The 13,740-nt window shown below is 39.5% G+C and overlaps 2 protein-coding genes across 2 annotated transcripts; one reads left to right on the plus strand and one right to left on the minus strand.

Annotated features, from left to right (window-relative positions):
- Positions 1-257: 257 nt before the first annotated feature.
- On the minus strand, positions 258-5,483 carry LOC148834543 (putative E3 ubiquitin-protein ligase RNF144A-A). The gene is made up of 4 exons (XM_088915180.1): positions 5,272-5,483; positions 2,860-2,960; positions 2,075-2,248; positions 258-1,138 (listed from the first exon to the last, which is right to left on the minus strand). Exons 1-4 carry the CDS (start codon positions 5,354-5,356, stop codon positions 680-682), a joined length of 819 nt encoding a protein of 272 aa, XP_088771306.1. The 5' UTR covers positions 5,357-5,483; the 3' UTR covers positions 258-679.
- A 5,417-nt stretch (positions 5,484-10,900) lies between these two features.
- Positions 10,901-13,669, plus strand: LOC148834544 (uncharacterized). Its single transcript, XM_088915182.1, has 2 exons — positions 10,901-11,222; positions 12,560-13,669. The coding sequence occupies exons 1-2, from the start codon at positions 10,901-10,903 to the stop codon at positions 12,700-12,702; spliced, it is 465 nt and encodes a 154-aa protein (XP_088771308.1). The 3' UTR covers positions 12,703-13,669.
- The last annotated feature ends 71 nt before the right edge of the window (positions 13,670-13,740 follow it).

The following is a 13,740-nucleotide window of genomic DNA, read 5'->3' on the forward strand; positions in this document are numbered from 1 at the left end:
GCACTCCTAAACCAAGAGGGCCACGTTAAAAACATCACTGCATTCAAACAGAAACAGTCCTCCCCAAAAATAACAGACAATGAGTGCTGTAGATTTTGTTGCAAAGCTCCAAGCGCTCCATGCACATTTACATGTTCACCTTACCGATTGCACAAGAAGTGTAGCAACTTTTGCTTGGTCAGCATATATTTCTGTTGTATTCTCCTGTGGGAATGTTCTTTATTCAACCTCAGTAATCAGACATGAACTGAAGATGAGTGAAAAATGTAACTTACTTTTATTGTGCCAAACCCATGCCTGTAGCAACCCTACTCCAAAGTTCAAGTTTTCTCACAGTCATTTTAATCCAAACTATGGCAAGTCATCACAGACATATATCAACTTTCCATGATACTTTCCATACTTTCCTTTTAAACTGTTAAACCTTGTCTTTTTAACCACAAAGTTTGTCTTAACCTCTGTGCATGTCATTTTACCTTACAATGTTTTGCAAAGCAGTTACAGTACTCAAGATTTTTCACCACAGTCGTTACGCCTCATAACCTTAACTTTCAAAATGGTGAAAAGTCTGCAAAGCCTTGTGATTCAAATGATCTAATCGGACTATTCTATTGTCTCGCTAGAGAAGAGGAAAGCAAAAAAAGACGTTCCTGAGCATTTCATGTTATTGCAATGCCTCTCAAAACGCGTGACGATTCCAAACAGGGATCGCCTTCTGCCGCGGCACGACGCCTCTTGAACACCGTGTGAAGTAGGAGCTCGTCTCTAAGCATACGGGGGTGAGTTCCAAGCAGGCGAAGCAAAACTCAACCTGGCACCGGGGACAGATCACGTTTTTACACCCTTCCTTGTTGTGCTCTGCCAGCTGGCCGCATGTGGGGCAAGCCCGGATGGAGGGGCAGTCGGTCACTTCGGTTTCTGGCAAGGACGTCATCGGGCACTTCAGCAGGAGCTCGAGCTCCTTATTAGTGCATCCGTCATTGTCGCAGCGGTCGGACCGCGGGCCGGGCCCTTTCCAGCGGCTCATGCACTGCCAGCAGAACTCGAACGTCGAGCCTGTCTCTGCGGTGCAGACCGTACAGTGGACATTCAGGTTGGTGAGATCTTCTCTCTCCACGAAGGATTGGCAGCCAGGGCACTCAAAGGGAAAAGAAGAAAACAGCGCTTGACTCACAGCGCAAAGCTTTCCTGCGGTCCTCTGCAGCTGTTTTGACTCAGTCAATGCGAGAAGCAAACAAAGACAAGTAGAAATTTATTCTATTCTTCTCTTATATGTACAGTAGAAGAGAGGTTTATTACACCTTTAAAAATGAGAGACTTAAAATTAATATGTTGTGGAAAAATACTATTTCAGGTGATTAGCTATATAGCTAAAGGCTTTATGAATGGTCAATAGTGGGACTTTCCTTTTGGAGTTCTTTCAAGCAATATGGATTAACAATTTGTGTATTTGAAATGTCTTTATGACAGCAACACTCTCCTCAGGTTGCTCCTGAGGCTCAAGTAAATGGACAAACCTGGACTGAAAGAAAAATACTGGGCATAGGTTTTAGTCTAGGTCTGCTCTTCAAGCTAAAAAACAAAAAACAAACTAACCTAACAGCCGAACACCATCTAGCACCAAGAATCTCTTTATGTACTTGGGTAAAACGAAACCTATGTGAGAATGTGATTCTCACCCTACACCAATTAGCTCATTAGTTAACTAATTTACCACTAACAGATCTATTTAAATGTTATAGAGGCCTGAATGACCTCTAGTGGCAGGTCAGATGAAACTAATGTAACACTAGTGCTGGCTGCCCCAGTCTTCCTTTATTAACTGCAGTTAAAGTCATTTGAATGAATAAGTCAATGGTGTTCTCTCTAGTCATATACAGTACCAGTAAAAAGGCCTAAGACATCAAATGTACTTGCTAAGATAAAGCTTTCTGAGACAATTTTAGTTCACAGAATCAAAACCAAGTTCAAATGCTGGAATCGATGATTTATCATTTATTTCCATAATTTGCAGTATCTTCTACTGTCATGGCCACAACATATAAGCAAAGATCCACCTGTGAAAAGTACTTACTGACTTATATTCACAGTACTCTGCAGCTGCCAGAGCTGCAAGAGTTTCCTCAAAGTGCTGCTGTTCTTCAGCAGTAAGAACAGCCAGTTTCCGAACCTCCTCGTACGACCACACTGCTCCGCACTTCTGCAGAGTTCCATCCTTCAGGGCTGGGCATAGAAATTTGTACTGTCCCTGGAGCACCACAAAAGAAGTTTGGGACAGTAACATGAATATGGAGAGGCTGGAGAGGCTGCCATGTGGTCCAAGTGGCCTGTTTAAACAATGCTTTGCTGTCCTGTATGAGAATCAAACTCGGGACAATCAGATTATGAGACTGTTATGCTACAATGATGCTCTTACTAGACTTGGGGCTCTGCTCATGAGGCTAAAGGCTACACTGTGAACTGAAAGTGAGGACTGACCTAGATTGTGCTTACTGTGTTTCTGAAGAATTTATCATTTTTTATCCAATTTAGAAAGACAGAAAATACACCAAAAGGATCATTCACAGCATACTGTCTTCTCTAACTGCACATGCTAGACATCTTTAAAAAAAGGATTTAAAAAAATCTAACTTTTTCCCATTCTTGTGCTTCTGTACTTGTACTTGTAAGTTACAGTGATAAAGCCCACTGAGTCATTGCTTCATTTATTTTGTGAGAAAGATGTGATTTGTATACTCTAAGAGTTCTTCCTGCTGCAAGGAGGCCACACTGTAGAGAGGTCATCAATTTCTGTGACACAGATGAAGATCCTTTGAAAAGCAGACAAATGCATGAAGAGCATGTCATATTACAGCTCACCTGGTCAAGCAGACTTCGACACCAAGCTGTCAATGAATTTGGAGTCACGGCATGTCCACAGGACATTTCTGCCCTCAGAATGTCAGGATCATCATCAAGAGCTTAACAAACAACAATGCATATTGTTTAGCTAAACAATTGTAATTCGTATGACTGGTGAGATAATAAGAATGCTGTGTAGACAATCCTTGTCCTGCAGTACCCCACACTTCCAGGTTTTTGTTCCAGCCGAACTCCCAGCTGTATGATCAAACCCTTAACAGTTTGCTCACTTTCAGCTCTTCAGTATGTCTGTGGTCACCATTTGACTATTATATTTTGCATACATAACCAACAAAGTACAAACTTTGGGGAAAAATCAAGCAACTTCTTACTTCATTTAAGGAATCCTTTAATTAATTAGGCTCAGCTGGAATGAAAACCAGCAGGTGTGTGGACCCACCAGGATTGGAAACTCCTGGAGTAAGGCTACCTCCTTATGGAGATTAGCATTATTTTGAGGCTATTCATTATATACATATATCCCTTCCAGTACACTGTGTTTCTCATCTGAAACAGCAAATGGCTACATAAAATACACACACTTGGTATTTATAATAATGTAACGCCCTCGCCTGGTGGTGAGGAGGAAGCGCCCCTAGGCGCTCGTAGTACCGCTGGGCATGCTGGGAGTTGTAGCCGGGGAGCGTCTGAGGGTCAGCACGATGACCAGCGGCTGACCCTACCTGTGTAAATAATGTCCTAGTAGTTCTAGTGCCCTGTGTAGTCTTATAAGAGTATAGCGTGTTGTTAAGTAATTACCACTCTAAAGACGTGTACGTGTTCCGTCGGTCTCCTCATGTGCGTGTAGAGCTTGCGTTTGGTTTTGTGGTTGACAACGAATAAAGCTAGCGCTTAGTTAATCACGTCTTTACTGGTTCTTTGCTCTGAAAAGAACCTATAAACGCTACGCTAACATATAATAAACAAATGATACTACATATGTTCAAGGATATTTCATTGTCAGCAACTACTGCTGCATTCTGTATTGTTGTGCATTTGACAAATGAAGTTTGATTTGAGTGGGTTTGAAGTAGGTTAACTACATCAACATGCATAGGCTGCAATAGAACAAGTAAAGATTTATTCCATGCTGAAAAGAAAAGAGACACCATATTTCGGCTGTAGAGCTTTACCTGAAGAAGTCTCCTCGGCTGAAACATTGTCTTTTTTTCTTTTCAGCATGGAATAAACCTTTACTTGTTCCTATACTGTACTTGTGACAGGTTGTCCCATAGACCGTAATGACTGTAATGACCACTAGTGACCACTAGTGGCCGCCGTAAACACAGCCGCAAAGACACTTGTAACGTTGTTAGGTTTGCGTAATTACCGATCAGTTTATTGTTCGATGGAAACGTGTGCATTTTCACATGCATTCTCGTCACACAGTAATAAAAGTACACCCTGTGTATCTGAGAAGGACAGATGAAGCTGCATTCCCAGACTAATCAACAGGCTTTTTTCTCTTCAGTCTTGTCTCATAGTCACCTGCACCTAGTTAAGTTCCTGTTATCTGATCATTGACAAGGAAGCTGCAAACATTTGAAAAGATCAAAAAGAGGGTGCAGAGTTATATAAACAGTTGGAAGCAATTCCAGGAAGAACATTTTATTTTTATGGCTGGTTTTGATTTCTTAAATGCTGAGCTCTTGTTTTTCCAGTACATGTACTGGCTATCAAGTCTATTTCAGATTCATAGCATAACAGTACCCCCAGAGTACTGTAATGCTTTTATTTCATAGCATAATCCACGAAAATAAATTCAGAAATAAGAATAAAGAGATTGTAATGCGTTCTCAGTCTTCATCCATCTTTTTTCTTCACCATTTTCAACTATAGAAACACAGAGTTATTTTTAGACCCCTCTTCTTTTGAATTCTGTATTAAACCCATCAAGGAAAGCTGTTTTATAAAAAAATAGTTCAGGTGGGTAGATGTGTCAGCATGCGTAGTCTGCAAAGGAACAGGCAATAGGATTATTCCATGCTGAAAAGAGAAGAGAGAAAACAACGTTTCGGCTGTGAAGCCTTCTTCGGGTGTGACACTCACAGCCGCAAAGACACTTGTAACATTGTTCCTGTCACACCAGAAGAAGGCTTCACAGCCGAAACATTGTGTTTTCTCTCTTCTCTTTTCAGCATGGAATAAACCTATTGTTTCTTTTATAAAAAAAAATGTCTCATGAACACCATATCAGAGTCCTTTTATATGTTTTTTCTATACATGGTATAGTGTTGCATGTACTGTTAAAATGATTTTTCTTCTACCAATTGAGAACCACATTGGATCCTGTTAACATAGCTATTTAAAGAAAACAACGCAAGCTCACACAATTCCATTTTCCAAACTTCATCAGCGAAGAACACTTACTGATTTCATCCTTCCTGTTCACAAACTTGAGGGTCTTGTCCTTTGGGTCGTAGCGCTTTTCATTGTTCTGTTGCTGGGTCGTCATACTGCTGCAGAAGTCTTACTTCTGTGAAAAAAAGGTGTTTGTTGCCCTCTGGAATGAACAGAACACAAACACGGCACCAACGTACACTGCTGATGTGTTTGCAAATATCAGTTTCCTCGAGGCGTGTAAAACACTTTCTGTTTCGGATTGACTGGGCAGGCCCTTTACAAGAATTAGCGTCATACAGTCCACACTGGTCTTGTCAAATTGTACCAGGCTTAGAGCACACGTCATTTACAGCCTTCCTTCTCAGCTGACTACCCCAAATATCCTTACAGGCTTAAATGATGTTTTTACTCCTTTCATTAGCACAGAGAGCCTGCTGTGAAATATACCCTGTGAATCGCAGTGGGTAAAATTCTATCAGGATATGGTTTGTGATCTTGGATGAAACATATTATGTCTTTATTATGGGTTCTCTGGAAATCTTAACACTTATTTTAAATAAATATATTCGAGGATGTTTGTTCTCTCAGCAGATCTTTCAGATTTCTTCCAGTAATTCAGATATTGTCCAGTAATGTGATTCTATAACAACAGCTAACAAGTTGAATAATTGGTTAAGTTTGAACAAGCAATGGACAAATCCTACTCAAAAGCCAATTGCAAACAACCACGTTAAAATGTACTGAAATTCAACAGATTCCACAGGTTTTATATTAATTTTCAGCTGCGTTGGAAATATTTAAATACCTTATATCTGCGCTTTCTATTTTTTACATAGAAACATCTCCATCAGTTCATTTAACAGCAACAATATTTATTTCATATCATGAAGGCGCAGAGAAAAGCCACCTGCAATTCTCCTTTCCCATGAACTTGAAAGGATTTAAATAATTATTGTAAGATCATTTAGCAAATAAAAACGAATAAAGCTTTCCCTCACAAAAGTGGCAGAAAGAATGTTTCTCTGTGAGTTTCTGTGAGGCTTTTCCCTGCTTGTGATAGATTTCTAGCTAGTGGTCTGAAAATAATAGGCATGCTGATGTAACTTACTGTACATTTCTTCTGAAAAAAAAACAAAACAACAATCTGCACTGGCTCACTGATATGTACTGTAGGGTTAATCTGAAGATGAAAAGGTATTTTTTAAGATACAACATTATCTGTACTGATAACTTTCAGTCCAGTCAACCATTCATCCATTTTCTAACCACTGTATCCAAAACTGGATCTTGGTGGAGAAGCAACAGAATCAAAGCAAGACACCCTGGACAGGACGCCAGCCCAACTCAGGGAACACACAGACACAAACACACACACCCACACCAGGACCAGGACCAGTTTTCCCAGATTCCAATTACCCTACCAGTACGGTGGAGCGGTGGCTCTGTGGCTAAGGATCTGCGCCTGCGCCTGTGGCTGGAAGGTTGCCAGTTCAAATCCCACAGCCAGCAGAGGAATCCTACTCCGTTGGGCTCCTGAGCAAGGCCCTTAACCCCAACTGCTCCAGGGGCGCCTTACAATGGCGGACCCTGCGCTCTGACCCCAAGCTTCTCTCCCTGTCTGTGTGTCTCATGGAGAGCAAGCTGGGGTATGTGAAAAGATAATTCCTAATGCAAGAAATTGTAAAGGGTTAATAAAGTAATGTTAATATAATAGGAAAGTGCACGCTTAAAAAAAAAAAAGTATAGCTTTGGGCTATGGGAGGAAAACGGAGCACCTTGAGGACAGCCATGCTAACATAGGGGTAACACAGCAATTCAAATCAGGGCCTGGCAGTGCCAGGCATCAAGTTTGCAACTGTGTTACCGTGCTACTTAATCCAGTCATGAAGTGTGTAAATCTTTCTGATTTACCTGTGTCAATTTCATGGTGTTGTAAGACTTGCTGCTTCTGTTCATTTACTCACTTCAGATCAAATCAGGCTGTAGTTATGGTTTATTTGTTTTGATATACTTTAAGCAACCTAATGTACTTTAAGCAAGCAAAACTCCCCAGCTGTAGCTGCAAATTATGTCAAAGCACAGGTGTTTAAGTAGAATAAACCTAGATGATTATTGCCAGATTATTGATTCCATGATGTATAGAGAAATTTGTGATTCAATGTGAAAGGCATTCTGAAACCACCCTGCTGTGGGTTTTTTAATACCCACAGCTGTCAGTTTAAGAATTGTCATTTGTACCTACTTTCACAAGAAAAAGAAAGCAAGAACTATACTAGATTTTTAGACAGTTTCTGAGCTGAGTAGTAAGTGATTTTTAATTTTACACTGTGAATATAAATTTGAGAATCTTGAAAGACAGTATCAACTGTAGTCATATCAAAGTCAACTTTAATGTTTATTCAATGTTTTGAATAGTTTTTTTAACCTTTGGTATCTAATATGTCTTTCTGGGAATTTTTGTGGCCTGTGAATGCAATCGGTCCCTATAATCAGAATCAGAATCAGAAATCAAAACAGAAAGTGAAGCTCTGTCACAACAACAAACTCAGCAACGTTGGAAAGGCTCCAACATTGTGCACCCTTGAAGTACTTTACTGAAATGTTATCATTGCTATTTTTATGTGATGAAAAATAATTTGGCACATTTACTTTTTAATTGTAAATAATAGAAAGGAGGACAGCATGGTGGCACAGTGGTTTCCACTGCAGGGGCCCTGGGTTACTGTTCTTCCAGTGTCCATGTGGGTTTCCTCCCACAATCCACTAACTTACCAGCTAGTTGGCTTCTGGGAAAATTGGCCCTGGTGTTGTGTGTTTGTCTGTATGTGTGTGCGAGGGACTGGTGTCCTGTCCAGGGTGTATCCTGCCTTGCGCTAATTGCTTGCCAGGATAGGAGCCCCAATGACACTGAATTGAAGAAAGTGCTTGAAAATGGATGGACGAAGGGATGGAAGTTCAGAAAGCTCAGAAAGAGGCATTATATTATTTTAAGGGAAAATGTGTATTGTAATAAAAACAAAAAAGAATGTGGTATGGATGTATTCTATACAAACGTTCTACATCAAATGTAATCAAAATCATTTCCCCTGACAGAATGTAATTGATGAATAATTGAAATGACACCACATGTGATTTTATATACAACCGTATCTCATAAACGTGTGATTTACAGGCTCTTGAATTCTTTTTCCTCGATTGATCCATTACTAGTACATTAGTTCCTATTTATTTGTATTTTATTGTTGGCAGAATTTATTCTTACATACAGTATAACTTTTTCATATTCAAAAACGATTTTTTAAATAAATTAAGGGTATTTTGGTTCATCCAAATTATGTAAATCTGTAGGATCTGGCATTCCTGTATTAGATAAAGTGGTTATAAAATAGATGAACGGATGGATAAATGAAAGCATGGACTGTTTAAAACCTCCACTGAGGTGAGACAGGTATTCAGGTCGTATATTATGGTGAAAGGTTCATCCTGGAGTGAGACCTAGAGGGACAATGGTACATTGAACGAGAATATCCTCAAAGCACTGTGTTTTATAAACCAGGAAACAGGAGGTCAGATAAGTAAACATTATGAAATTTAGTGGTGTAATGTGCTTATTCATTCTGTGTACAAAATTAACCAAACATTTGCTAAAAAAAAACAGAAAAATGGTGGTGGAGTTCCACCTTCAGACAACAATAACAAATAACTACAGTATATTACTGTATGTAGCAATGCAGTCCAAAGTCTATTTAAATAGCATATCCTTTTAAACACACAGTACACTAGAAACTGAAAATGAGGGTGCAGTTTAACTTCAGCCTGCCTTCCTCAAGGCTGTTAGTCAACAGATCAAAGAGGGCTCAGCTGTACTGTATATTGTAGCAGGTGCTCACATGTGTAGAGAAGGCAGAAGCTGCAGAAATAATGTTTTCAGTAACAGGTGGTTTAATACTGGAGAGTTCAAGTAGGTTTTTGAGGATTCAAATAGGTACAGTAACTGCCCTGTTATTATTGTGAAGTGTGCCCAAAAGGGAACTGAAGATGGCCCAGTTTATTTTAGTGCACAACAGTCAATATTATGCAGTTTATTTTAATTCTTAACCTGCACACTTACAATCTAAGTTTGTAACACACATTCAGAAAGGAGGTTAGATCTAAATCTCCCCTACTTCTGTCACTTACTTCTGCTCTCCTGCTGTATATATTGTGATAGAGTCGGATTCAACAGGGTGCTGCCTGAGCAGAGCGTTTCTCATTCCTGCGCGGTGTGCCGGTGTGTAGTCTTGATGAGAGAAAAAAAGAAGAAAGAAAACACAACGTTTCGGCCGTGGAGCCTTCTTCAGGTGTCTGGAGAAGGCTCCACGGCCGAAACGTTGTGTTCTCTTTCTTCTTTTTTTCAGCGTGGAATAAACCTCTTACTTGTTCCTTTGCAGCCTACGCATGCTCACGCAGCTCCCCACCTGAACCACAATATATATATATCTCACTTTCTGGATTTCCTTTTGCTCATTTTTTCCCCACCACCCTATCTTACATTCTTATATATTATATTATCATATATATATAAATAAAATCTTATATTCTTAGTTATTCAAAGAAAAAAAATCCATACAAAAAAATAAAAACTTTTCTCATAAACACGTGTCACAATTTGTCTTTGAATAATTTTACCTCGCTGACAGGTTAGATTTCTCTCATATTTTCATTGTAAGATCAAGCTACTAAACAACAAAGACATTTTTTCATAGCCTTTTTTGCTCATCTTTACCAAGGGTGCCAATAATTCTGGAGGACACTGTATATTCTTTCCCACCACCCTATCTACACCCCCTGCAGCAGCAGCTCCCTGGTTCATTCCTCGGGAAAGTACGAGGTTTCAGTCAGCCCAGTTCTCTACTTAGACAATTTTTAACGTCAGCGCTGGATTTTGGGGCCCAACTCAGGTTTTGGACTTTTTTTTTACGGAACCTCTCCGAGGCCTGGATGGGGCGTAAACTGAATCCCAAAACTGAGTCAGTTGGATCAAAAGTCGCAACCAAACATTATAGAATCTAATACTTTTGCAAGAGCTTTTACTTAGTTTTGTAATGAACAGTAAATGAAATGATTTCATGTTGCCTCAAACAGTATTTAATTGTTGACAGTTTTTTTCATTTGCAAATTATGTTATATACATTTCTGGTGGTCAGGTTAACCTCAAACTGAAACGTTTTTACTCTGAACATTCAGCACCTTTATGCTTGTTTTGGGATTTGAAATTAATTGCTAATACCCTGTTGGTTTTTGTGCAGATCCTGCAGGAAAGCGCTGTTTCCTTTACAGAGAACATACTGTATCTAAGTCAGACCTCGTGACTTCTGGATAACACGCTCACTTACAGTAAATCTATTTATCTCATTTCCTGGAAAGAGAAACCTTAAAGGGTGAGAACTAATACAATGAAGGCATTGCAGGGTGTAAGACTTATACATTAATTGAATTACGCACCTTTTACGTATTAAACTTATACTGCACCTGGAGCAAAGATATGTATTCTTTTTAAATGTATTCTTCTCAAATGTTTGGGAAATTTCCTACTAATGTCCATGTCCCTTTTGCAGGTAATCTACCTCCTTCTACATTGAAGATATGCATAAGCAAGGTAGTAACAAGTGATGATATGATGGCTAACTTCACAAGCATTGGTAAAATCAAAATGTCTTGGAGTCACAACATGTACTGTATATCTTGTCTGCACTTCCTGATAAGAGCAAAGCGAAACCAAAAAAAAGCCAGGTCACCACAGCTCGCAGCCAGAAACACAGCTAGCTCAGAACACAACAACAACAGCTGCGACATGGGGAAGACTTACCAAGTCATAGTGGTTGGGATCAAAGGAGAAAAAAAGGCCATCGATGTGGGGCATTCAGAAGAAGAAATGAATAATCTCACCATTCTGGAGTTCAAGAAGAGAATATTTGAAAAGATTCCTGGGAATTCAGGTACAGAACATACTATTTCCTATCGGTTCAGCAGAGCAACAAAACCCTGTTTCAGTTACTCAAGACTACTGACCAGAGACTATGAAGAGGTATAGGAAGGATTCAATCTGAAGAGAGAGTATGTATTATTACAAAATTACTTCTTAGTCAGATAATTTTGATATAATTATTTGCTAGGTGATGAATAGCAATTTGTCAGTGTTTCTGGTTCCGAAGCACTGTATTTTATACTACACATTTAAATTTGTCTTCATTAGACCTTTTGCATTATAACACACATTTCTGTCTTGTTATTAAAGTGGACATGTATCTGCTTTGGTGTGATTTCAAATATTATTATTCATAAATATTTCATGATGGGTTTTTTAATGTTCATTTTCAGTACTATATGAAATTAGCTTATTTTGCTTTCTAGTCACAGGCTCAAGCTCTGTGAAAACCCACTAGTAACATATACTGTAGAGAATGCTGAACAGCTATTAATGTTTGGCTAGAGTTTTTCACTAATTCATGTATTACAAGCTATATTCAAACAATCTGGAGCTTATTATGAATACTTCCCTCACCTGCATACAACGGAATGTACAACTAGATTGGAATCATATAAGGCAATGCACACACTCCCCACACACCAAGCATCCAAAGTCTAAAGTTCCCATAGGAATATACTGTATAGCTCCAATGGCCCTGCTGTATTTATGCTAATCTGATCTATTACAACGAGACTGGGAACTTTGAGGCACATAAACATCCAACCATAAATCAGCACATTCTGAATATCACTTACCTTCCTCAGTTTCTAATTTTATTTAACATAACACATTGAGGACAGAACGGTAGCTCAGTGGTTAACATTGCTAAAAACCTAAAGGTTCTCCAATTTATACAGTACAGGGTCTCAGGGGGAGCTGGAGCTGGAGCCCTACCAGAAACAGGCACAAGGCTGAATATACCCTGCATAGGATGCTAGTCCATTTCAGGGCAGACACAAACACAAGCACCCGGAAGCCAGTTAACCTACAGTACCCATACAGCATGTCTTTGGATTTTTGGAGGAAACCAGAGCACACAGAGAAAACTCACATGAACAAAGGAAGCACATACAAACTCCGCACAGATAGCAGCCCAGGAACTGGACCTGGGGCGCCAAGGCTGCAAGGCTAACCTCTGCACCCACCACTGTGCGGTGCCGAGAAAGGTTTGGTGGTGATGGAGTCCATGTATCCCATCTCTTAGAAATGACCCCGGAATCAAGCATCTTCACCTGAGAATGGTAACAGTGGTGATGCAACTCGTTTGGTGCAGCATTGGTTGACTTGCCCTGTTTTGTTTCCTAGGCAATCCTGATGAGCTGCGGTTGATATACACGGATAAGAACCTGGAGGACTCCGGCACGTTTTCCGATTACCAGATCAAAGACAGGTCTCATATCTTTGTGGTACTGAAATTGCCGGGTGGAAGGAGAAGCAGAAGAGCGTGAATGAAGATGGAATTTGACTTTTTGATTTTTTTCTTCATTAGTATGCAGACATAATGATGATCTTCAGTCCATGACCTCCAGCTTAGGCCAGATTGAATTGTCTTATCTGTTTTGCAGGTTTGTGGGTGGTGATGATTTGCAAAATGATTTCCATGTTTCTGTGATACAAAAATTGCCATTTTTTTTCCTTCCACGTGTAGTGCATGCTGAAGGTTGCAAGGCACCAAACATTGAGATCTTATCTGTTCATACAGTGTTGTAGCTGAATCTCATTATCTCCATATGCCACAGGCCCTAGGATAAAAAAACAAAACTGTGATGCTTGTGAATCCCATTGAGTCAGCAGCCTTCTACCCCAGTCACAAAAAGCCCAATTCAAAGTGTTTCTTCCATCTCATGATAAAGTTGCTTAATTAAACAGTTATGCAGCCTCAATACTTCAAACCCTGTTACCTTTATTGGAATATGAAGCCTGAACATACAGTGGCTTCAGCGTTGGTACTACCTGCCTTAGGAAAATAATAACCACAAAATACACAAAACGTACCACTTAACCACGTGTTTGTTTAATGTTTGATTTTGTTTTACTTGGCTTTAGCAGTAAAGGTATAGGTTTAAATTGTCAGCAACTCTACCTGGAATATGTCAACATGGGATATCTGTACTGTAATATACTTTGATTTGTTCAACAGTAAAATGAATGTGGACGTTAAATAACTTAGAGCAGTAGGTTCATCAACATACTCATACTTGTCACCTGGGTCAATGTCTGCTGTTGTTAGAGCTAATGTATTGGGAAATAATGATTACCTTCTACACCGATTTTGCATATTCAAGGTGGAATATCTATAAAGATGAAGCACTATGTAGGCTAGGACATATTCTTTGTTTGTTTTCTGTGAGCATGCTTTATCTTCTCTTTTAACACAATTAAAGTCCATTTTGTTATTGTCATATTGACACACCAGTATATCTTTATACTTTGTGTTAATTTGTCTCTGGAAACACTGGGGGAAAAGTCATGCAGGAGACAGGGGG

The sequence above is a fragment of the Atractosteus spatula genome, chromosome 5 (assembly GCF_055471065.1).
Source record: "Atractosteus spatula isolate fAtrSpa1 chromosome 5, fAtrSpa1.hap1, whole genome shotgun sequence".
NCBI lineage: Eukaryota > Metazoa > Chordata > Actinopteri > Semionotiformes > Lepisosteidae > Atractosteus > Atractosteus spatula.